The sequence below is a fragment of the Dasypus novemcinctus genome, chromosome 21 (genome assembly GCF_030445035.2).
Source record: "Dasypus novemcinctus isolate mDasNov1 chromosome 21, mDasNov1.1.hap2, whole genome shotgun sequence".
Classification (NCBI taxonomy): domain Eukaryota; kingdom Metazoa; phylum Chordata; class Mammalia; order Cingulata; family Dasypodidae; genus Dasypus; species Dasypus novemcinctus.
In genome coordinates this window covers 61199448-61225276 of record NC_080693.1, presented here as the reverse complement: position 1 = coordinate 61225276, position 25829 = coordinate 61199448, and the positions used below count along the sequence as shown (strand labels likewise).

The 25829-nt window shown below is 49.2% G+C and overlaps 1 protein-coding gene across 2 annotated transcripts; it reads right to left on the bottom strand.

Annotated features, from left to right (window-relative positions):
* Positions 1-764: 764 nt before the first annotated feature.
* ODAD4 (outer dynein arm docking complex subunit 4) lies at positions 765-25766 on the bottom strand. Of its 2 annotated transcripts, XM_004472421.5 has the most exons (12): positions 25520-25766; positions 23207-23338; positions 22812-22962; positions 22076-22137; positions 21596-21761; positions 20113-20337; positions 19670-19877; positions 13215-13301; positions 10853-11049; positions 6678-6778; positions 3948-4026; positions 765-1525 (listed from the first exon to the last, which is right to left on the bottom strand). In XM_004472421.5, the coding sequence occupies exons 1-12, from the start codon at positions 25655-25657 to the stop codon at positions 954-956; spliced, it is 2118 nt and encodes a 705-aa protein (XP_004472478.1). In that variant the 5' UTR covers positions 25658-25766; the 3' UTR covers positions 765-953. The 2 variants fall into 2 exon arrangements, with proteins under 2 accessions (XP_004472478.1, XP_071066757.1); XM_071210656.1 differs by lacking the exon at positions 6678-6778 and having other exon boundaries at positions 25520-25759.
* Between the last annotated feature and the right edge of the window lie 63 nt (positions 25767-25829).

Here is a 25829-nt window from a genome sequence, read left to right as displayed (position 1 = left end):
CTTGGTCAGACCACCAGGAGGTAGCAGAGGTGGAAGCCAGCTGCTGCCCTTACTCCCAGGCTACGCCCCAATTTTTTTTTTTAATCTGTTTATTTACAAAATAAAATCTAATTTGGTCTCTATGTCAGTCAGTCATTTATTGCAAAATTATTAATGCTGAAAAAAAAGCCCCCTTTTGCAGGAGCCGGCTTTCTTCCTCGGTGCGCTTAGAGCACAATGCTCCTTATCAGTCCCAGCATCCATTTCCCTGTTTTCAAGGTTTGGGGCTATTCAAGGTTTGGGACTATACAAGTCAGCCTCCCTCGCTGTGTGAGAGCTGAGGCTATACCATAATGGTTTCTTCCAGAAAGCCTCCAGGGTATGCTCCACACGGTAGGTACTGAACAAAATGAACCAGTGGCCAGGAGCCAGGCAAACACACCTCTTCTCCCAGGCCCTTCTCTTTCCTCCTCTCATTGAATTTCCAGGTTCCTTGTCACTCACCTGTTTCTTCACCCTCCTGAAAACCCTTTCTTGTAAGCACCTTGCTCATTTCTTCCCTTATGTGGTACCGGGACAGGGCCTGGGGGAGAGGGCCCTGTCACTACACACCTTGCTCATGCTCAGTCAGGCCTTGTTTGCGGGGCTCCACCTTTCTTGCCTAGTTGGGGTAAGGCCAGAATTCCCCTTGGAGAGTGGTACCCCTTGCCGGCATCACTGATTCCTTCTCAGAGGTTCTTCTGAGACAGGGTGGGGGTGAAGAGGTAAAACGATAAACTCAAGGCTTCTAAGAATGAAAGCCGTATATTGAAAGGGAAGATAGTGACAGAAAGAGGCAGAGGTGACCTATGGGGTCCAGTCCCCCATTTTTTCCTGTTAAAGACAAATCTTAGCTTGAAAATCCAATTTAATAAGATCCCTATGAACCCTGAGAACTCCAGCCTCCTGATCCCTAACGACCATTTACCCTGGCTTTATTCCTCTTCCTTTTCAACTGTCTCCATTTCTTCAGTATTTTCTGTTTTTCCGACTTCTTTCGTTTCCCCCAATTCTGTTTTTCCCTGTTCTTTGGACTCTCTTCTGCCTTCTTCTGAAAGTTTCTTCTCTAATCCTCCCAATTCTCTTCTGCTTAGTTCTCCCGAGGGTATTTCACCTAACTCTCCTGAAGGCCTCCTGTAAATTTCTCTTGATTTTCTTCTGCCCACTTCTAATAGTTTCTTGCCTGTTTCTCCTGATTCTCTGATGCCTAACTTTCCTGACAGTTTTTTGCCAACTTCTGAATCTTTTCTTCCCGGAGCTCCCAGGTCTTTTCTTCCCGAGGAGCTGGCTTCCATTCTCTGCCCACTTTCCTCCTTTCTAAGCACTGTGCTCTTCTGATCATCCTGGTATGGCTCATCCTCCATGTCTCGCTCCATCTCATTCTGCTCTCGTTCCCACTGCCTCATCACCTTCTCAGGTTCCTCTCTGTCTCTCCCTTTTCTCGTTTCCTTCTCCTCTACTTTCCTTGCCATCAGTGTTGTATCCTCATTCAATTCAGTGGTCTCTTCTGGAAAACAAGAGAGGGGAGAAAGATAAAGGTTTGTTCATCTTGGTGCCTATGTGAACCTCACCTTGTGGAGGCTTTGGCTTGAGAGACAGAAGAGAAAAAGGCCCTGCCTGAGAAGGGCTATTTTTGCAGGCCCTTGAAATGGTGGTTGACAAGACACCTTCCAAAAGGAAAGAAAGGGAACCACCATTTACTGAGTGCCAACCCTGTCCCGGGCATTGTGTGAGGTGCTGGATAGTGCATACTTCCAAACGTCATGACAATGCACGGTGTCACTGATTCCATTTTGCACTCAAGGGGACTGAAGTTGATAGAAATCACACTGCAATTAAATGCCATTGCATAGCCAGAATTTGAACCCTGTATAGTCCAACCCCAAGTACATTCTCTTTTCCCTACAAGAAATAGCGTGGGTATAGGCATACTTCTGAGATACAGTGGGCCCACTTCCAGACTGCCACAATAAAGAGAAGCACAATAAAACGAACGAGGTGTGCTTGTACTGGGCAATGATAGAAGAGTGTTTTCCCTCCAGCATCCTCACTCTGCCATTTTCCTTTGTCCCAGAAAGCACATTAATTATCTATTGGGAGGTTTCCTGCGAAAATGTGAGCCAGCTGCTAGCAGGAAGTTCAGCGGTAGAGCTATTTTCAACCAAAGGGATCCTTGCTCCTTGCTTTTAGCAGTTACAGAGAAAAGTCACCAGTCTGCTCCTGAGGCGTCCCCACATGCTCTTCCTGGAAGCCCCTGGTCCCCAGGACTCCTGCAGCAGCTATTGGGGCTCACAGAGGGGCAAAGGCAGCCATTTGGAGGTGAAAACATATGCAGCACTGCCACCTGCTGCTCCCAGAGGGAACTGCCCAGTAGCTGTCATGGCCGCGGGTCCTTTGGCAGCATGGGGCCTGTGGAGGGGAGGGGGGCTGCTTGACGCACTGCTGTCTTCACTTCCGTGCTCCTGTGGCTTCTTAGAGCAGCTCCAAGGGTGCGAGGGGCATGGGACAGAGGCCCTCTTAGAGGACCCCACAGCCACACTGGCTACATAAAGGGCTCTCATCTGACTGCTCAGATGCCCAGAACCCACCCCTGGACTCCTGCTGCTGCGCCCCAACCAGAGAGCACTTCGGCCTTGCACCCTGGGGGGCTGCAGCCAAGAATCTGCATTAAGGGAAGAAGAGGTTCCTGAGTTGGGTTCACGAAGGCCCCACCCCCACCGCCCTGGCTCCCCTTCACTGCGATCTGGCAGGAGTGAGGGCACCGCAGAGGGGGCAGCCAGGGGCACAGGAGTGTGGTGCCATGGGAAAAGCATGGGCTCTAGAGCTAGACTGCCCAAGACGAAACCAGGGTGGGGCCTTCAGCCTCTCTCTGCCCTGTGTCCTCCTCGGTAAAATCGGGCTAAGAACACTACTTACAGCGTTCTTGGGAAAAATCAGAGTCGACACACATGAAGCCCTTAGAAGAGAGCCTGGCACCCGCTCTACTGCCCTGTGCTCCACTAGGGCCCTTTGCAGCTGGCCAGGCGGGGCCTAGTTCCTGCCTGCCCTTCCCTCACCCCTTCACCCTGAGAGGCACCTTGAGAGCCTGGAGGCAGGGGGTCAAGGGCCTCTTTGTGAAAAGGCCTGATCAATCAGTGGTGCCGGGCACCTGCCCTACCCGCTGCTGGCCCCAGAGCAGCGCCACCCAGCGGGGAAGAGTGCGGGCACCCGGCGGGCTGCTGGGCTCCAGCCCTAGCGCCACCCGTTCCTGGCAGTGCGACCCTGGCAGATTACTCAACCATGCTCAGCCTTCATATCCCCCCAGATCAGTACCTACTTCCGGGAGGGGGGCAGTAGGGAAGCTGAGGACCGGGCGGCATCACTCCTGTCTGGTGCTTAACCCGGCATCCAGCACACATCAAGGGCCCCTAAAGTGGAAGTCTGGAAGCTCAGGTTCTTCCTCTGAAGCTTCCCTACAGAGCCCCCTTGTTTGGGCTCTCCTAGCCAGGCATTTCCCCCTGCACAACAACCCTGAGGAGTGCAGGATCGAGTTAGCTGACAGCTCTGTGGCCTCGCTTTCCCCCTGGGTTGTGGGCAGCTGGAGGGCAGGGGCTGGGCCTCTGTCTCCCCAGAATCTAGCACCTTCCTGGCACATGCCAAGTGCTCAACAAATATTTCATGAGTTAGCTGAAGGAATAAATAAGTGGGCTCTCCAGTCAGACAACCTGGGTTCAAATCTAGCCCAAGCTGGGGTAAATCCTCTCCCTGTCCTGCCCCAGGGAATAAGCAGAGCTGATTAGAAAGGCCGGAGCTGCTGGCAGCATTGAAATCAGGGTTGAGCAGGCAGTGCCAAGCCCGTGCCCTGGAGGAGCTGCTGCGGAGTGCGCCTAGGACTGAGAAAGCAGAGGGAGAATTTTGAAGTTGCCTTCTTCAGGGTTCCAGGAACTCACCTTTCTCTTTCTTAAGATTCTCCCTGTAGTTAGTTTTCTTCAGTTCTTCAATGATGCCCTTGTTGGCATCGTCCAAGGCCTGTGGAGGGCAGAGCACCTCGTGAACCTCTTAGCCCCAGAATGGCACTGGGACCTTTGCCTTTCCCCACCCCAGACTCTAATCCCAGGAGGTAGGGTCCTGGCTTCCCACCCTCAGTTTCCCTTTGGGTTGCTCTGAAGACTCCTGCCCTGAGGTTTAATTTCTATTTATCTATTTGGGATTAACCACACTAAGTGGTATGAATGATACATCACTGAGGTAAGTCAAGATTCATTTCTCTTGGGCTTAGACATGTTTTTGGACGTGTATCTGCCCTTTTACCTAAAGCTGCTCTTAGCTCTAGCCAATGCAAGGCAAAGCAGCCCCTAAGCACTCAGCAGGGCAGCAAGCAGAGGAGGGGCCCCGCGGAGGGTGGGCATGGCAGGCCTGCCTTCGCAAGGGGCCTCCTGGGTAAGCACGGTAAGGGCAGGCGGCCGTCTTCTCCCAGCCGCCCCACAGCCCACGCTGGGTGGATCGCCAGCAGCACTCAGCAAATGTTTCCTGAGTGACCACTGGGCCCAGACACTAGCCAGTGCTGGCTGGCTCCCCTGTGAGCCTTCCTGCCAACAGATGCCAACCAGGAGGGCGAGGGCTTGGGGACGTGGTCCCATGAGGAGTCACTGAGGGCCATGGGGTCATTCGGCCTGCTAGGCACTTTCTCTCTGCATCTAACTCCTGGAAACCCTGCCTCCAGCCCCGTCTCCCCACTGGGGCCGTCTGCCTTTGAGCCCCTTGGTTCTGTGTCTCACTGGTCATGAACAAGGGCTGTGCTTCGGTCCCAGCCTTCCTGCTGACACTAAGCTTCCGGGAGACTCGGGCCACAGGCAAGCCATTTTTGGGCTGGACAACCCAGGGCAGATCCATGCTCGGTAAATATTTACAGAATTGAATTGCCGTGTATCTCTCTCCAAACAGTTGCAGGGTGGTCACGTAGAAGAGGCTTACGTGGGAGAGGCCATATGTGTGACTCTCAGCGCACACGGCTGGACCTCGGTAGGGGTGAGCCTCTTCGTCGGGAAGCCACTTGGCAGTAACTGGGAGCCGGCTCCCCTCCACAGCAGGCGAGGACAGCCACGTGGGGGCAGAGGAGAGGCTGCCACCTGTCGGGCTACTTTAGAAGCAACTAAGGGAAGTGGCAGCACCACAGCACACCCACGAGCCTGCCTCCTAAAAGACCAAGCACCTCTGGCTGGGGGCATCCCCAGGGTACCACTTCCCTGGGACCTGCTGCGCCTCAGTCTGGACCCTGAGGCCACAGCCCTTACATGACTCACTGCTTGCCTGGCTGGCCTCTCTCAACCACAGCACAGGCTCCCCGAGGGCAGGACCCTGTTTAATTCACTCCAAATATTTTCTAGAGTCCAACCACAGCAGGCCCTGAGGTAGATACGCCGGGGACACACTTCCTGCAGGTGGTGGCTCTGTAACTTCTGTAGGAGAAGGGCTTAAGGGCAGCTGGTGGCAGCTGGCTGTGCATCTGCCAGGTAAGCATGCCAACTTTCCTAAGGTTGTGTATCTATCTGGAGTGGCTCTGGGAGCACTGGGGAGCCTAAAGCACTTCCCAGCTTCCCCTTGGCTTTCCCTCTGGTCTCCGCCTCATGAGCTGAGCCTAGGAGATCAACGTCCAACGGGATTTTCTGCGATGGTGGAAATATCCATATCTGTACTACATGGTACCCACGAGCCGCATGTGGCTCCTGAGCACGAGGGACTGAGCAACTGCAGTTTTTATTTTATTTGTGTTTAACGAATGTTAACTTAAATAGCCACATGTGGTTCACGGCCACCGTATTGAGCAGGGCAAGTCTAGGCGATTAAAACACAGTGACAGGGCTTTGACAGCAGTTGTCCCGGGGGGCCTGGGAGCCGGAGGAGGGGTGGGTACCTGACCCAGACTGAGGGAGTCAGAGAAGGGCTCCTGGAAGATGTGACAACTAAGCTGAAGCCGAGAGGCTGAATGGGAGTCAGTCCGGTGGAGGAAGTGGGAGAAGAGCGTTTCGAACAACATTCCGGGCTTAACAGCCTATACTGAGGCCCAGAGATATAAGAAAGCCTGTTCGGGGCTGACATGAAGCTTCGGCTGGAGCTGGAGCATGAGGTGTGGGGTGCTGGGGACTAGCCATCTAGGAGGCTGGAGAGGCTCACGGGACAGAAGTCCCTGGGAGCCAACAAAGGGGTTAAGAAAGAGAATAAGGACTCAATTTCTTGGTGTCCCCTGGTGGAGTTTTTGTCAAACTCCAAGTCCTCACATGAACTTAGAAGGTCCCAACCAGCAATAAAGAAAAGAAAATGAAACATACAATAGAATACAGTAGAAAATATCAGCATGCTTAGTACATAGTAAAGGTAAGTGCTGTTTTGTAAAACTTTTGTTTCTATTTTTTTCTTTGTTTGCTTTCAATAAAAACATCTGTACTGGGTCCCTATATAAAGTGGCCTTTTTAAAAAAAATTAATTTTTATAAAGTAGTTTTGATGGCTTATGGTAGTAGCAGATATCTACAACCCACTGCCCTATCGAGAAGGTGTCCCGCCACCGGTGAGTAATGAACATCTGTGGAAGGGCTGACTGAGAAGGCTGGGGGAGGCTTGTGGGGGACCGTCCACCCCCACTCCCCACTCCCGAGGCCCAGTTGGATGGAAAAGGCTCACGCTGATGATGGCCTGCTGTGCCTCGTTGTTATGGACAAGCTTTGCTCTCTCCAGGGCCTTCTCAAAGTTGCTCACGGCTGATTCAAAGTCTCGCAGCTTCACTGCAAAGCCAGGGGAGAAGGCACAGGTAGATTGTGACTTGGAGTGCTCAATAAATAGTAACTTCTCCCCCCCACCACCACCACATCGACTTGCTTCAAGTGTCTCCAACAAGGAAGAGAAACAAGTGCAGTCCTTGGAAAAGCTTATTTATGGTCCCCGAAATATTCAGGTGTACCTGTGTGGACCTGTGCATGCCCGGGAAGACTGGGTGCTGGCGCAGCCGCCCTGTGCATGCCAGGGACCCTCTGCAGCCTGGCTCGCCTGGCCACCCCCGGTCAGCCCCAGGCCTCCGCACCGTCACTGAGCTGCTCAGCACCACCCTTTCCACCTCGCCCGGAGGACCTGAACCTGGGGTCTTAAGCCTTGGATTTCCAGCCAGCCAAAGGGGTCCGTGTGGGAAGGGGTTTGGGGTAGCGACCTGTGCACCCATGTCAGGGGGATGGGGAGATAACACCATCTCTGGCAGCGCTGCGCCACCTTCATGTTGTTCAAGAGGAGCAAATACCTATTTTTAAAATATTTATCTAAATTTTTCAAAAACATTATGCAGGCCAAAACATCAGTGGGCTGGATGTGACCCATGGGCCAGCGGCTAGAGTCTGGCTCCCACACTGGTGCAATATGAACCCAAAGAGAAAGCAGCTTAGCCAAGCTCACCCTGTCGGTGGTGGCGCTCGGACTGGAATGACTGATCGATCGATTGATTGACAGATTCTGGCCTTCTTAAGAGCTTAGTTTCAGGAAGTAAGGAGAAAAGTGCTTCCATACCCCTGTTTCTTCATACACACATGGCTTTCTTTTTTAACAGTGTACCTCAAATCCACTCACCTCCCAAGAAGAGCGTTGGGGTTCCTGGGGAATGGAGGGCTTTGTGTTCATAAGAAATACTTCAAAAGGCAAGTACATTTGAAAAGAAATTGATTCAAATGTACATTCTGAAAATATGTGAAGTCAAAATAAGGTCAAATATACATTTACGGCAAAAACACATCTGAAAAGAAAGGACATCACAGTATTCATGCAGAGATAAAGGGGACTGGCAGTGACAGTCTGTGGAGGAGTCACACTTACTCAAGGAAGTGCAACATGAAGTTTTTAACTATGTGACCTGCTGTTACCTTGGTTCTGGGGGCTGCTGCCACTTTGTCCCCCTCTCTCCGTGCACGACCAGATCCACACAGATATAACCATATACTGGGGGGCAATGTTTTCCCAAGGACAGCAATTGTTTCTCATCGCTATTGAGACACTTGCAGGAAGTTGATATGGTGAGAGGGGCAGAAAGAAGTTACTATTTATTGAGCACTCGGAGATGCCAGATCCTTTTCTAAGTCCTTAAGTACTTGAGTTTTAACTTATTTCTCACAGCAACCCTATCAGTAGGCACTATGATGATCCCTTTACAAATGATGAAACTGAGGCACAGAATGGCAACTTGCCCAAGGTCCCGGAGTCTAAGTTCCGCCTGCTGGGCCATGCTGACTCTAGAACCCTGTGGCTCCCTGGCTGCTGTTTTTGAGTTATTCAACCCCACAGCAAGGATATCAAGGCTGTGTGAGTGACCTGGTTCTCTACGAGCCCTTATGATCTATTAAGTCCAAAAGTGAACTCAGGTCACCAACCCTGAACAAGTAAACCCTGACTCCCCAACAGTGTATAAGAAGCCTGCCTAAGAACAGAGAAGAGTTGGAGGAAAAGCCACAGTGGTCACGTCTTGCACCTTCTTCTACCTTTCAGTGATGCTCTCTATGCTTTCAGGAAAGCACCTACAATTTGTAACTTGGCCCATGAGGTCCCATGGACCTGGCCCCACATCAGCCTCCTGCCTCTACCTCCTCCCTGTGTCCCATGAGCTCCAGCCAGCACTGGTCTCTTTCAGCACCTGAAATAAGCCACACTTTTCCCTACCTTCCTAAATGCTGTCCCTTAGCCTGAGAAGCTCTGCTCTCAGCTCTTTGGAACAACTGACAGAAAAGTTTCTCCTTAAAAGTTACCTCCTTGGTCCATCTCCATCAGCAGATGAATGAATAAACAAAATGTGGAATGTACATATAATGGAATATTAGCCTTCAAAAGGAACTAAATTCTGATATGCTACTACATGTGAGAACCTTGAAGACATGTTGAATGAAATAAGTCAGACACACAGGTTCTAATATTGTATGATTCCACCTCTGTGAAATAGCTAGAATATTCAAATTCACAGAGACATAAAATACAGGACAGGTTTCTAGGAGTTGGGGGAAGGAGGTATCGGGAGTTAATACTTAGTAGGTATAGGGTTTCTGTTTCGGGTGAAGGGAAAGTTCTGGTAATGGATAGTGGGGAGGGTAGCACAATATTGTGAATGTGATTAATCCCACTGAATGGTACGCTTGGGAAAGACTGAATTGGGAAAATATAAATTGTATGTATGTGTGAGAGTTTGATATTTTTTATGAATTATGTTGATAAACTGGTCTGTCCCTCGGGGCATATTAGATTATATTGGGTTCAGAGGTTTCACTTTTTCTTGATTAAACAATGGTTAAGGCTTTGATTGGGCCATGTCATGAGGATGTCAAGTTCCCGTCCCCTTGGTGGATGGGTACTCACAGAGAAACCATACTGCAGAGAAGGGAGGTTGGAGTTTTGAGCTGAAGACCAGGAAGAAAACAGAGGAGCAGAGCAGCTGAGCCCAGAGAGAATCAAGCCCTAGGCACAGAGGAACCCAGGAAGCCTGAACTCTTGGCAGATGTTGGCAGCCATCTTGCTCCAACACATGGCAACAGACTTTGGTGAGGGAAGTAACCTATGCTTTATGGCCAGGTAACTGTAAGCTTCTACCACAAATAAATATCCTTTATCAAAGCCAACAGATTTTTGGTATTTTGCATCACCACCCCTTTGGCTAATACAGTATGTTTCCATAATTTTTAAAAAATGACAAAAGAGACAATGATAATTGAATACAATACATGAATCTGGACTGGATCTAATAATGGAGGAGAAAAGGCCCAAAGGGACATTACTGAAACATATGTAAAAATTGTAACATTGACTATAAGCTTTATATCAAGTTAAATTTCTTGAACTTGACAATTGCACTTAAAGTGGCTATATAAGTGAATATCTTTGTTCTTAGGAAGGGTATTAAGTGTTCGATAAGCATGATGTATAAAACCTAGTCTCAAATGTTTACAAAACAGATAAATTGATGGATGCACAGATGGACAGACGGAGGGATGGATGGAAAGATACAGCAAAGGTGGCAAAATGTTAAAAGTTGGTGGATCTGGGTATCTGGGTGGGGTTTTGTTAGATTTCCCTGTATGGATTTTGTGTTATTTTTGTGACTGGCTTATAAGTTTCAAAGTATTCCAAAATAAAAAGTTTAAAAATTTACTTCCTCAGATAGGAGGACAGAAAAGGTTTATCAGTTTTGCTCACTACTGTATGCCCAACTTGGAGCCTAGAAGGTACCCAGTAAACACCTGATTTTACCCTGATAATACACTTGTCACATTTCTGCCTTCACTGGGGGTGAGCTGCATATCTGCACACCATGCTGCTGTTTTAGAACATTTCCATCACTCCACAAAACCCCCAGGTGACCTGGGGCAGTGTGCCAACTGCTTAGTGTCTTGGTTTCCCCTTCCTTAAAATGAGGTCAATAAGGCCTACATCACTGACTTGCATAATGGTGAAGTGCAAGAATGCTTGTGTGAAAAGTACCAAGAGACGAGGAAGTGGCTCCCTCCATGGGCACTGCTATGACGAGGACGGCAAGGCTGTGCTGCTCTGTAGCTGAGCTTCTCGAGGGCAGGACTGCTGAGCCCTCATCATGTTACCCCAGCCCCTGGTAACCTCTAATCTCTGATTTTGATATGTGCTGGTCAAAATGGAGTGGTTTATTCCCCCTCTCAGAATGAGTCCTGGTAAGGACACACTGGGGTGGTAAGCTCAGCCCATAGGAGTGCTAGCCCTGGGGTGGCAGCTGGCATGACGCAAGGGGAGAGGAGGCAGGCGGTAAGGAGCCTCGCAGCCTAGGCCTGAGGGCTGGAGAGGTAGGGTGGCCATCTCTGAGCCCATACCTTGTGCCTGTGCCACCAGGACACTGGCATTCAGCTGCCACTCGAGGTCCCCCTCCTCTTCGGCGCACTGCTGGGACTTCTCGCCGTAGGTCTGGGCCTGCCAGGCCTGGTCCAGCTCCAGGTAGCAGCGGCCTATCTCGTGGAACAGCCAGGTCTTCTCCAGGGTGGTTTTTGCCAGTGGGATCTTCTCCTCCCATCTAGGGACATGAAGGACCAGGGTTAGTTTCTTCCGTGTAAACCCTGCATTTGCCATAAGAAGGAAGCCAAGGGGTCCTGCCTGTTGCCAGAATAAAAAAATTTCCACAACTACCAGCTCTTTTAGATGCAGGGGTAAAATTCATAATCATGAAGATATTCTAAAACTATCAAAGATTTTTAAAAGTTTTATTGTGGTAACATATATATAACATAAACTTTGCCATTCATTCAGTGGCATTAGTTACAACATTGTGCCACCATCCCCACCATCCATTAGCAAAACTATCTCATCACCCATAACAGAAAAACTGGACCCGTTAAGCAATTACTCTCTGATCCCCTCAGTCGTCTGCCTGGTAACCTCTAACCTACTTTCTGTCTTTATAAATTTGCCTATTCTATATACTTCGCATAAGTGGAACTACACAATATTTGTCCTTTTTTTCTTCCCCTTTCCTGCCCTGCTGTTTTTGCTGTCTGTGTTTATTTGCTGTGTGATCTTCTGTATCTGTTTCTCTTTTTGTCTTCTCTTTTAGTCTTCCTCCTCTATGATTCACCAAGATTCGATCCTGGGACCTCTGATGGGGAGAGAATTTCCCTGTCAATTGCGCCACCTCAGCTCTGGTCTCTGCTGTGCTTCACCTTGACTCTCCCTCATTTCTCTTTTGTTGTATCATCATCTTGCTGTGTGACTCACTTGTGTGGGCACTCAGCTTGCTGCACAGGCACTCAGCTTGCCACTCAGGCACTGGCTTGCCATGCAGGCACTTGCGCGGGCACTCGGCTCACCGCATGGGCACTTGGCTTGATGTGCGGGCACCCATGCAGGCACTCGGCTCACCATGCGGGCACTTGGCTCACCGCGCGGGGACTCTGCTCAACATGTGGGCACTGGCTCGCCATGCAGGCACGCTTCCTCTTCTTTTTTTTTTTTTCACCAGGAGGCCCCAGGGATTAAACCTGGGTTCTCCTATATGGTAGGTAGAGCCCCTATCACTTGAGCCACAGCCACTTCCCTATTTTGTCCTTTTGTGTCAGACATACATACATACATATATATATATATATATGAGAAAATCAACACAGAAAGACTTGAATAAATAAAATAACAATAAAAGTAAGATTTTTATTAACTTTAAGACTAGGATTAGGATTAGAATTAGTACTTGTCCTTGGGTAGTGGAACTACGAATAATTTTTTTGAATGGTTTTTTTCCTACTTTTATGTATGTTCCAAATTAATATTCTAACAATAAGCATGTATTTCTTATAAAAACATTCTATTATTAAAAGACACTAATTCCACTTGTCTTTCAGCATATAGACACCAGGGGCCATTCAGGAAACCAAATTACACGCAGCAGAAGACTTGGTGAACACAGAACGAGACGATTTCAATCAAGTGATGGGGGCCTGGAGGACAATTTCTCTCCCTGCTAAACGTTCAGATCTAATGGTGTGGGCCCAAGGAACTGGCTGTCCCAGAGCTGACTTGTCTAGGTCAGGGCCCGCTCTAGGAGTTAACTAGCCCCAGGGCTGGACATCATTTAGAGAGCTTACACCCTGTTCCCAGTACCCCATGTAACCACGCAGAGTCATAGAATAATATCTGAAGGGTCTCAGAGGTCGGGTAGTCTGCCAGTTCTTGAACTTGCCTAAAGATAAGAATTACCTTAAGTGCTTGTTAAAAACAGACTCCTGAGCTCCATCCAACCCAGGCCTGTAGAATCAGAATTTCTAAGAGAGAGGCCCAGTAATTCATATATTTAACAAGTGCCCCAGGAGAAAATGCTGATTCTATTCCAATAATTCATTTAACTGATAAGTGACTTGCAGGAGCAGATGTCACTCAAGAAGTTGAGTGCCTGCTTCCCACATGGGAGGTCCCAGGTTCAGTTCCCTGTGGCTTCAAAAACAAAAACAGAAAACAAACAACAAGCAAAACAAACGAAAAAACCAATTCAGGGGAGCTGATGTGGCTCAGTGGTTGAGGGCTGGCTTCCTGCATATGAGGTCCCAGGTTCAATCCCCAGCCCTGATACCTCAAAAGAAAAAAGTGACTTGCCCATGGCTGCCTGGCATTCCAGGCCCAGGCTGGAGCCCAGATTGAAGATGGAGAATCCTTGCCCTGGAGTGAGGAAGGAGGCAGTCCTTGGTCACTCACGTGTCAATGGCTTGCTGGAATTTCCCAATTCTGGCAAAAACCCTGCCGATGTTGTCAAGGGCTCGAGATTTGGCATCAGGAAGGTCACTGGGGGAAAAAGCAAACGAAGTTGTCCTTTAGGAATTGGCTGTTTCAGGCACTGTGGAAAGAGTGTGGTGGTTTGGAGCTGTTTATACCCCAGAAAAAAACATGTTCTCAAATCTAATCCATTACTGTGAGTGTGAACCCATTGTAAGTTTGAGGAGGTCACTTCAGTTAAGGTGTGTCCCACTTCAACCGGGATGGGTCTTAATCCTATTACTGGAGTCCTTCATACGCAGAATGAACTTCAGACAGTGTGAGAGAGCCACAGAGGGAGCAGCCAGAAACTGAACATTGATGGAACCCATAGGAGAAGGGAAAGACCAGGAGACGCTGCCATGTGCCTTGTCACGCGATAAGCTAAGGACCAAGGATCGCTGGCAGCCAGCCCCAGAATACGACAGCTTTTGGGAAGAAAGTATCACTTTGATGAAGCCTTGATTTGGACATTTTTCCAGACACAAACAATGAATGAATATATTCCCATTGTTTAACCCACCCCATTTCATGGCATTTGCTTAAGCAGCTAAGGAAACTATAACATGGAGAGCCGATGCTTAGGCTGGCAAGGCTGTGGGTACACGGGTCCCTCTCATGCGCCATGGCTGGGAATGGACATTATTGGGAACCATCTGGAGGGCAATCAGTCAACAGTACACAAAAAATATCCCTTTGATGTAGCAATTCTCCTCCTAAGAATTTACCTCAAGAAGATAATGTGACCTGAGGACATTATGTTGAATGAAGCAAGCCAGATACAAAAGGAAAATACCATATAACTGCATTACTGTGAACCAAATATATTGTGTAACATACTGTATGATTCAAAAAAAGTGTATAGGTATCCAATACATTTAACTGAGAAATGTATGTTTTTATTCAACTGCATTTTCTTTTTAGTTTTTAATTGTTTATATTTTCAATTATTAAATGTACAAAATAAACTTAAAAAAAAGATAAAATGACAAGAACATTCATTAAAGTGCTATTAATAGTAATAATTAAAAACAACATGAATATTATCTGTCTCTTCGTGGCAATCTTTGAGTATGAAAAAATGCCTATGATACATTAAGTTAAAAAATCAAGGAAGGGGATTTGGCTCAAATGATAGAGTGTCTGCCTATCACATGGGAGGTCCAGGGTTCAAACCCAGGGCCTCCTGACCTGTGTGATGAGCTGGCCCACGCACAGTGCTGATGCGTGCAAGGAGTGCCATGCCATACAGGGGTGTCCCCCGCGTAGGTGAGCCACATGCACAAGAAATGCACCCCATAAAGAGAGCCGCCCTATGTGGAAAAAGCACAGCCTGACCAACTGTGGCACCACACACAGGGAGGGAGCGCTGACACAGCAAGGTGACGCAACCAAAAAGAGACACAGTTTCCCGATACCACTGACAAGAATCCAAGCGGATGCAGAACACACACAGCGAATGGACACAGAAAGCAGACAAATGGGGGGGGGGAAGGGAAGAGAAGTAAATAAAAATAAATAAATAAATAATTAATTAGATTACAGGAGAACACATGATGTGTATGATCCCATTTGTATTTTAAAAATATATGTGTGGGCGGTAGACTTGGCCCAGTGGTTAGGGCGTCCGTCTACCACATGGGAGGTCCGCGGTTCAAACCCAGGGCCTCCTTGACCTGTGTGCAGCTGGCCCATGCGCAGTGCTGATGCACGCAAGGAGTGCCATGCCACGCAGGGGTGTCCCCCGTGTAGGGGTGCCCCATGCGCAAGGAGTGCGTCCCGTAAGGAGAGATGCCCAGCACGAAAGAAAATGCAGCCTGCCCAGGAATGGTGCTGCAAACACCGAGAGCTGACACAAGATGACGCAGCAAAAAGAAACACAGATTCTCGTGCCACTGACAACAACAGAAGCGGACAAAGAAGATGCAGCAAATAGACACAGAGAACAGACAACCAGGGTGGGGGGCGGAGGGGAGAGAAATAAATAAATAAATAAATCTTTAAAAAAATATATATGTGGACATTTTTAAAAGAGGTAGAGAATGTAAGTCAAACTATTAACACTGATTATCCAGGGGAACTGAGATAAGGAGGGAGACTTTCAATTTATCCATATTATTTAAATGGTTTTACAGTACCAGGTGTCATCTGGAAAAAAGACAAAGATATTTCTTTAAACGTAAAGACAGTTGCTCCCCCGCATCAGTTATTTACCATTAGCTTATGAACCTGCTCAGGTCTCTCTGTTAAAAAAACAACCCCCAGGGAGTGGATCGGTGGCCCAGCACCTGCCTCCCAATAGGAGGTCCCGGGTTCAATCTCCAGTACCTCCTTAAAATTTTTTTTTCTACCAAGGAGAATCTTTGAGAGAGATTCCTCCTTTTTCACAATCCTGGGAGACAGACAATGTCTCACCTACGAGAGCAAGAAATGCTGCAGTCTGAGCCATGAATTACTGTAGAGGAGCTCATGAGTCTACCTGCATTCTCTGCTCTCTGAAAAGTTCTTCTATTATCACTCCAATTCTTTATTAATCCTCAGACCCCAGAGTACCACCATCATTTATAAAAACAAAAACAAAGCCTTCTCCCAACCCCAGATTACAACGCCACAAGCAGCATCTTCTCTCTCTCCCCTCTTGCCAGGCAAGCTGCTTCACTTCCTCAAGCCCCTCCAGTCCAGCTGGCTTCTGCCACCACCACACCCTGGCTTTGCGCTGCAGAGATGACTGCCCATTGTGATGGCCTGGTCCTTCAACCTGTGTGACCTCTCTTTAGCATCTCTCTTCCATGAAACTCTCCTCCTCTGATTCATCCTCAGCGGGGCTGCCTTTCTAAAATGCAAATCAGATCAAACCATTCCTCTACCTAAGGCCCTCTGTCTTACCCCACAGAAAAACACATAAAATATGAGTTTCACTGTAGCAGTGTTTGTAAAGGCAAAACACAAAACGGCAAACAACTGCAGTGTCCGCCCTCAGGGATGTAGTTAAATTATTGTGTAAGGTGAGGCCCCTATCTATAAAACCATTTAAACTGAGACCCTGTTCAAGATCTATTCTTTAGAAAAAACCCACAAAAATGAATGGCTATAGTTTAAAAACCCTGCATATGTGTGTACGTACACAGGTATGTGGGTCAATACACAGAAAGGGGGGCCAGAAAGACACAGCCCAAAATGGTCCCAGAGAGGCGAGGGGAGTGGCAGGGGAGGTGGACCCGGGGGACTTTCAAGTTTTGCTCTGAACACCATTCGGTTTTTGTTTTGTTTTCCAACATTTACCATGAAAACTTCCAAATCTATGAAAAACTTGAAAAAATTGTCCAGTGAACACCCATATACCACCACCCATAGAACAGTCAGTTTGGAATCAAATACAACATTTTAGTACTTGTGTAAAAACTAACCCCTTCGGGAAACGGACTTGGCCCAGTGGTTAGGGCGTCCGTCTACCACATGGGAGGTCCGCGGTTCAAACCCTGGGCCTCCTTGACCCGTGTGCGGCTGGCCCATGAGCAGTGCTGATGCGCGCAAGGAGTGCCGTGCCACGATGGGGTGTCCCCGCGTGGGGGAGCCCCACGTGCAAGGAGTGTGCCCCGTAGGGAGAGCCGCCCAGGAATGGCGCCACCCACACTTCCCGTGCCGCTGACGACAACAGAAGCGGACAAAGAAACAAGACACAGCAAATGGACACAGAGAACAGACAACCGGGGGGGGGGGGGGGGAATTAAATAAAATAAATAAATCTTTAAAAAAAAAACTAAACTAAACTAACTCCTTCATTGGCTCCCAGTACCCTCAGGCTACGACCATCCTCCTTAGCTTGGCACCTGGTCCTCCCACTCCCCACCAGTCCTGGCCCCCAGCCCTGCTACGTCTCTCTGCCGAGGGTGCCCTTCTGCCCTCCTCTTGTCCACCTGCTGAGCCCCCCTGTCCTCAGAGAAGCCCCTGTGGCTCCCCAGCACTGCTCCCTCGGCTTCTGTCCTTGGTCCCTTAGCGATGCTGGGCACCTGCTGCTCTCCCAGCACCGGGGATGTTGGCCTCCCCTTCTACAGTGAGTGCTCAGTTATGATGCGAGAAGTGAACGGAGAAATTAACTTGTCATATGGTAATTTATTCACAATAGTAATACGTAATAATAATAGTAACAAGAAAGTTGGCAAAAAAAATCATCTACAAAGTGTTCAGAGAAATAAATGAGGGCTGGGTTCAACAAAGAGACAATTTAGACAAGTTGGGTTTGTGCTGTTCCTCAAGGGATGGTAGGCTTTGGATGGGCAGCAAGGGGAGGAGAGGGGACGGGTTCAGACAGCGAGGAGTGCAACTCGAGAGAACGCCAGAGCAAGACTGCAGAGAGAGGGGAGGCCCATCTGGGGATGTTAAAAAGGAACTAATGGGAAGCGATGTGTACCATATGGGAGGGCTCAGGTTCATCCTGGGGCCTCCTGGTGAAAAAGAAGAAGAGAAAGCATGCCTACATGGTGAGCCAGTGCCCATGTGAGTGCCCGCGTGGTGAGCCAGTGCCCATGTGAGTGCCCGCGTGGTGAGCCAGTGCCCATGTGAGTGCCCGTGTGGTGAGCCAGTGCCCATGTGAGTGCCCGCGTGGTGAGCCAGTGCCAATGTGGTGAGCATAAGTGCCCACGTGGTAAGCCAGTGCCCGCACAAAGGAGTCACAAAGTAAAATGATAACACATCAAAAAGAGAGACAAGGGGAGAGTCAAGGTGAAGCACAGCAGAAACTAGGAACTGAGGTGGCACAATTGGCAGGGAACCTCTCTCCACATAGATCCTCAGGATTGAATCCCAGTGAATTCTAGAGGGGAGAAAATGAGAAGACAACACAGAGAGCAAAAATAACAGGGTGGGAGGATGGGAAGGGGGGAAAATAAATAAATAAATCTTTTTTTTTTAAAAGGAACTAATGGACCCAAACAGACACTGGCACACCCATGCCTGTATCTTATTTAATTGTCACAACCCCTGTGAGCTGGTGTTACTTGCCTGTGCTAGAAGTGAAGAAGCAGAGAATGTGGCAACCTAGCTGTATCAAGCCCACATGACTTCTAAGCAGCAGAGCTAAGAATCAGTCAGGCCTGTCTCAAAAGTTGTTTTTGTTTTCTTCATACTTCTGGGAACAGAACAGTTGATATTCCTGCTCCACAGGGTGGAGGTGGCTGGGAAATGAACTGGACATCTGCAGTGTTTTGCGTTTAGATAAGTGAAGAAGAGGGCAGGATGCGAGAATGCTCAGGAAATACAGTTTGACCAGAATGGAGGGTGCATCTAGGAATATATAGCACGCAGAAGTGGATTTAGAGAGAGGCTTGAGGGCCAAGCAAGGGAGTTTGGGTTTCATCCTGCAGGCCATGGGGGGCCAAGGACTGTTTGAGAGCAGAGGAAGGAGAATTGATAGATGACAAGCAGTGTATCTTTGGAGGTGACTTGTGGGACCAGCTGGAGACAGACAACCAAGGCAGGGAGAGCAGCAGTGATCATCCCTAGGACTGTGGCATGTTGAATGAAAACGGAAGAGTCAGAGACAAAGAGAGAGGCCTGGGCCCTAACCGTAGGGTGAGCAGATGCCCAGAAAAGCCATGTACCACTGACAGGCGCATTTCATCCTCCCTTCCATCCTAAGAGTGAGGCACTACTGTTATGCCCATTTTACAAACACGAGACTCTGAGGCTACGCCACCTGCCTAAGGTCCCACAGTCGGCATGGAAGCCCCTGCTCTCGCTTGGCACCCCTTGCTCACGGGGCTCTGCTTGATCTAACCCCTGTCCACTTCTTCCAGTGCTGCCTTGGGCAATACTTGGTACTCTCCAGCCTCAAGCTTCCTCCTGCCTCAGGGTCTTCCCACAGACTTCACTTGCTACCTGATGAGGTCCTCCTGGAATATCTTTCTCATTGCACTGGATTCTGTACTTTTCCTTCATGACACTGATGACAATTGCAGTTAATTAACTACGTCACTTTTTGTCTGACATCAATAGGCCAATGACCCTTGTGTCTATTTCCTGTTGTATGCCCTGTGCTAGCAGTGCCTGGAAGGTCAGTGGCTTAATGAACACTTGTTCAGGTGACGTCAGAATGAGACTATCTCCAAAAGCCAGACACCTGGGAGCTTTTTGAAATCTTGGACCACTTCTCTCCCCTTTGTAGCAAAACAATCAACCATTTCAGTTTGCCCCTTACCCTCAACCCTGAGCATATGGCCTCTATCTCCAGGGAAGTCAACCTCAGGGGTGCAGGTTAGAAAATGGGAGCCAAGACAGGTAGCTTAGCCACCAGAAAGCCCTGCAAAAGGCCAAGACACTGCGCCGGGCCCACTCCTCCAGAGGCCCACGGGCCCTGGCCACTTGGCCTTCCCCAGGGCACTGTTCCCCAGGGCACTCACTATGCCCTGGCGATCTCCAGGTCCTTTCGGTGGCTCTGCAGGGCTGCTGCCATCTGCCCCAGCTCAATCTGGGCATTCCCGATGCAGCTGTACAAGTTGCCAACCAGTTCATCTTTGTTGGGCACCTCTTCTTTGCTCCATTCCAACACCTTCTTCAGTACTTTCTCGGCTTTCTGAAGGCTGCCTTCAGCACTGCCGCTGGTCAACACTGGGGAAGGACAGAGATGACGTGAAGGTGGGGGAAGCCTCCTCATGGCTGATGGGATAATCTCTCTCCATCCCCCGCCCCGACCACCGCCGCCATCCACAGGTCAGAGTGGACAGGAGCTCAGGCACTGTGGAGCTCCCTCCCTGACCTAGCAAAGGCCCAGAGTGCTCTAGGTTCTCTGGAGGCAACTGTCATCCGCCCCACCCCCCACCCCCACCCCGAGAACAGCACGTACACATGTCAATGTCTTCGAGGCTCTTAAGGATGTAACGGGCTGTCTGCGAGGGACGGCGTTTGCGGTCCCGCAGCCATTTCTCTTGCATTAGCTTCCGGTCCCGCTCCCTGGCATAGATTGGCTTCTGCTGCCTCCAGAAGTTACTGCGGGTGTCCAGATAGTTAATGCCGGTCATGATGAGGTCCTCCACAGTCAGGCCATGCTTTATGGTGCCTCTGATCAGGTCTGTGGGGAAGGGGTGTGAGGAGGAGCCAAGTGGAACAAGCTTGGGAGTCACAATCATCTGGGGGGAGCTCTGCCCGGGCTCAAGAAAACAGTGAGGAAACTGAGCACATGGGGGAGGCAGAGTGGGCCTATTGAGGCCAGGAAGAGGCCAGAGCCCCCTTTTGGACTCTCCCATGGTACAGAGTCTGGCCCAAGGCAGGAGGAGTCAGTGGAAAGGCAGCTGGTGAGCAGTGTTCTGAGAAGCCTCCAACCTGCCAGGCAATCCAGCTTCAAGCTACATCCTCAGAGAAGGCCGAGTCTAAATGCACGACCTGGCCCAGGTTGCCAGCCACGTGATCCCTCAGCTGCCAAGTGGGCCAGTGCATGCTGGGAAAGTCCTGCCCACCCACCTGACCAGATGTTAGAGCTGGTGGCAAAGCTGCAGGTCATTTGGGGTCCTGTTCAGGCCACCCTCCCCTTCACAGAAGCAAACCTCTAGCAGGAGGAAAGCATTCAGGTCAATACCGAGATGCACCCGTGGTGAAGCTGCCCCTATAGTACAGACCTGTAGGGAATCCTGCAGATGACTTTGGAAAGTCCATTCTGGAGACAAGGCATTTGATTCAAGGGCAATCCCTCCCTGCTCAGGCTTATCAGCTGATTGAATACCTTTGCCTGGTGTTTATGTGAGACTTTTATTTCAAGGTTATGTCCTATTTCTGTCACTGACAGCATAGTGTGGTGGAAAGAACAGGGGACTGGAGGTTAAAGGCCTGGGTTCTGGCGTCACCTCTGCCACCAACTTGCTTGTCACCTTGAACAAGTTATTTCTCATTCTGGGTCTCTATTTCCTCATACATAAAAGAAAGGTTTGGAACAGATGCTATTTCAGGACATTCTAGTACTAAAAGTCTAGGATTCCCCTTCTAGCACTTTTAGCAGGATTCCTTTGCCCACTGCATAGACTGAAGGCATGGGACACCCCTCAGGACTACGGTGGTGAAGGAACCCGAATCTCCGCTGCTCCCTCCCGGGATACCACAGTGCTTAAGAACATGGCTTTGAAATTGGACTTCCGGAATTCAAATCTGAGCCATCTCATTCCCTACATATGTGTGACCTTAACCTTTCTGAGCCTGTTTCTCATCTATAAAATAAGAATGCTAGTAAATCCTGTCCATGGGTACATGTTGGCTAATATATGATAGGCTCATGCATAAATATCCTCCCCAAAGCTCCACTGCCCCAAGTCCCCTGTTAAAAACCAAGTGTCTGAAACCTTCATCCAAAAGGAGCTTCTCCAGATACTCCTTGTCCACGTAGAGCTCCCCCAGGAGCTGGCGGACCGTCTTCTCACTCTTTAACGAGCCCTTCCGCTTGGATTCTCTTGTGGTGGTAAGCAAGAAGTGCCTCACGGGGTGAGGCTTCTGCTGGGCTTTCTTATTCTGGGAAGATGGAGCAACACCCAAAAGACCCTCAACAAGGAGCACAGAGTACCCAGCCATGGCCCCAGAGTCTGTGATCCCAGATTCCTTCTCCTCCACCTCTTCCGGGACCTCCCTGTAGGCATGTGAGATCCTGGCTACCACCTGGTCTGGGAACAGCTAGACCCTCAAGACCCATCTGGGGCTGGGACAGAACCCCACACTGCCCATGATAGGCAGGAGCTAATCGCTCCCAGGCAGGAAGGCCACTATGGCCTGGGTTCCTTGGGCACACATGGCTTCGAGGGACGTGGCCACAGAACAAGGGCCCTTACCTCAGCCTGCTTGCTTAAAAAGGAAAGGTCTCCTTTGTTCTCCAGCTTAATTGAAGAAGGACCTGCAAGGAAAAAGCTGGTGCTCAGATTGGTCAAGGCTCCAGGAGGACATATTGTTTGTATGTGTAAACAGGTGTCTTTGGCAGAGGGGTGGTAGAGGCTGTGGTAAAACTGGCCCTGAACGAGCCTAGCAGGAGAATGGTACAGGCTATTTGGTACAACACTCTGCTAGGAACCAGAGAGCCTCCACTAGCCCTAGGCCAAGGTAACCAGATTTCCCAACCGAAGGAGGCCCAGACTCAGGCAGCTCTATAAATCTTGTGCCATTTCTATACTGCCACCCACAGATTTGAAAACCACTGCAAAGTCTTGCTCTACTCCTGCCTCCCCCATCCTTGAGCCAATGGGCAAGGCCCACAGTGAGAGAGGCAGCCAGGATCTAGGGAAGGCTGGGCTCAGGCCTGGCCTGACCCATTCTAGCCTATGACACCAACCCAAAGATAGGCCTACTTGGAAACAACCCTTATAATCTGGCTTTGAGAAAAATCAGATGCTGCAATGCTCAGTACTGTGGATCAGCGACTAGTCTTCCAAGCAGACAGTTCTTCATGTTCAGCAAAATCAACAGCAGACAAATCCAAATATGCGACTCACCCATTGTGCCTCAGGCCTTCCACCAAACCTAAAGATTCTAAGAGTCTTCCTTGATAAGGCCATTGACTCCATGGTTACTTACTTCCCACTGAGTTGTTGATGGCTTCCTGGGCTTTCTGAATTCCAACTTTAAATTCCCGATCAGGTCGAAGCCTGTAGCCTCGATGATAGAACACCAAGGCAAACTCAAAGTCTCCCATGGTGTATAGGGTCTCAGCTTTTTGTAAAATCCCCTGAAATGAGAGGAAATCATATCAAGGTAGATAGCCAGGGCCTTGGAGTGGTAGAACAGAAGGGTCCTAGGTTAAGGGTCAAGGTGGGAATTCAGGGGTAGGGAACCGGGCAGGTGACCCACGAAGATAAAGTGGCATCAAACTTTAGGCAGCTGGGTGGTTCTTCAACTATTTGTAACCAGAGGCCACAGCAGGCAATGGCAGCAGTGAAAGCAAAATTGAGTCCTTCCACCCTTCCAGTCACCTTGCAGAAAGTAGGATCACCCTGGAGTGAAGCCTCCGCATCTTTCAGGGATTTCTCCAAGTCTCCCATCTTCAGGTAGCACTTGGAACGGGCAACCAGGCAGTTCTTGTCTCCATTCTGAAGGTGAAGAGCCTGAGAAAGGAACCACTCAGGGTCGACAGGTGCCTTGTAGGGCAAAGTAGAAGCTGAGTGGAAAGGGCGACCCCAATCCTTCCTGCCAGAGGCTCAAGGGGACTCTTCAGGGCAGCAGACAGGCCTCTGGATCTTATCAAACCCAAGGCAGCACAACAATGAAATTTTCTTAGCCAACTTTATTATCTGCATGTAGCTCACTTGAACAAGGTCGAATCACAGGCCATTGTGGAAGCCCCTGGTTGAGATGTGGGAACATGCTACTTGGGATCTCCTTAATCCACACAGGCAATAAAACTTTATGATCTGTTTGGTAGACACCAAATTCAACCACAAACCTGAAATGGTTACACAGGACATTTAGAGCAAATTTCAAATTTCAGAGCATTCTGAAAGCAAATAAAATGGATTTCAGGACAATCTGCAATGTGGGTTACCCAGTCCATTGACTCTTTTAATGTTTAACAACCAGAACTAATCACTATTTCAGGGGATTATGATGAGAAAGCCAAGAAAACAAAGCTATGGTTTTGGCCTCAAAGTTGGGGTAGAAGGTTCCCCCTACTCCCAAAGTCCTCTTTTCTTCTGTTTGAGATCATCACCATACGTTGCAATGCACTGTCCTTCCGGAGGCACCAGACTGTACCCACCCCTTTCTAAGACTTTTCTATTTTTCTAAGAAGCAGAAGTGATTATTGTCTTTCATGGAAAGAGGCCACTTCTTACCCAAGACTACTTCCACTCAGGGTTTACTTTACTATTTGTCTAGACTCCATGGGCCCTGGCCCACCAACACGAGAGAGGGTAGTGTTGGGGGCAGGACTCCTGATCTCAATTGTTGACCTAACTGGTCAATCATTTCTGGTTTTTGGCTGTGGTTACTGGTTGAAAGGTACAAAAGACTCTTGTAAGCAGCTAAAAAGCTTGACTTTAGGGGGAGTCTTAGGACTGGTTAGAGGCCTATCCTACCACTCCATGTGGAATAAGAAATGGGCCCTTTTTAGCAAAAGAAATTGTTGTAAGAATATCTTATAGCTTACTTGCGAGGGCAAAGGGGTATAGTATGCTGGTTAGCACCTCAGCACTGGAGCCCAGTACTTGGGTTTGAATGCTTCCTCTGCCACTTGCTAGTTCAGTGACCATGGCCACGTTATTCAACCTATATATCAGTTTCTTCATCTGCAAAATTGGGGCAATAGTAATACCTCCAGGGAAGTGGACTTGGCTCAATGGATAGGGCATCCACCTACCACATAAGAGGTCCAGGGTTCAAACCGTGGGCCTCCTTGACCCATGTGATGAGCTGGCTCACGTGCAGTGCTGATGCATACTAGGCGTGCCGTGCCACGCAGGGGTGTCCCCCATGTAGGGGAGCCTGACGCACAAGGAGTGCGCCCCTTGCATAAGGAGGGGCCACCCAGCACAAAAGGAAGTCCAGCCTGCCCACGAGTGGTACCGCACACACGGAAAGCTGACGTAACAAGATGATGCAACAAAAAGAGATACGGATTCCTGGTGCCGCTGACTGACAAGAATACAGCAGACACAGAAGAGCATACAGCGAATGGACACAGATAGCAGACAACTGGGGGGGGAGGGGCAGGGAGGGGAGAAATAATATAAAAATAAATAACTTTTGAAAAATTAAAAAATAATACCTCTAGCCTGGGCTTGTATTGCCCTTCACAGTGTGCCTGATACCTTAAACACTACCCAGTACCCCAGGGTGGGTGGGGCGATTTATATTAAGGTTACATTTAATATTACTAGTTACTTCCTGACCATCTCCCATGAGCCATGTGCCAGAGATTTTTCACTGCTACCCACAGCCTCCCATCCAATTTCCCAATCAATGGTGGGAAACTGAGGCTGCTCAGTGAATGAAGGCCAGTTAACCACGAAACATTTAAGTGAGACAGTAGGGGAAGGGGTCAATGTTAATGCAAAAACGGTTATTGACAATCAGGGCGAAGGTGAGTGGGACTTGGTAGAAAATGACCAAGCATGAAGCTTATCTGTGACCGATGACGCTAATCAGTGGCGTATCAACCAGGTGTGATTAACTAGTGACTACAAAGAATAATGGATTATTGTAATTAACTGAACGTGGATCTTCAGGGCATTATCAGGACCTCGGTGTTAAAGGTAATAGAAAGGGATGTGGGTGACAGGTTCACTCACGTTGCTGAAGCTCTGGGCGGCTTTAAAGAATTCCCCGCAAAGATAGAGCCGCTCCCCCTCGGCCATATAAGAAGGAAAGGTGCTTCGCAAGCCCTCAGTTTCTGGGTCCGACATGCTGACCGGATTTGGAGACGCCATCACGGAAAGGGGAGGAAAAGAAGCCCTAGAACCTCTGTCTGGCTTGTGGAAGCCCCATCTCTTAGCAACCGAGAGACATGGAACTACTTCCGGTCGCCTCGCTCTCCAGCAGGGTCCTAACTCCAGGGACTAACGCTGCCAGCGTGCGCATGCGCCCGTGCTGCCGCGCGCT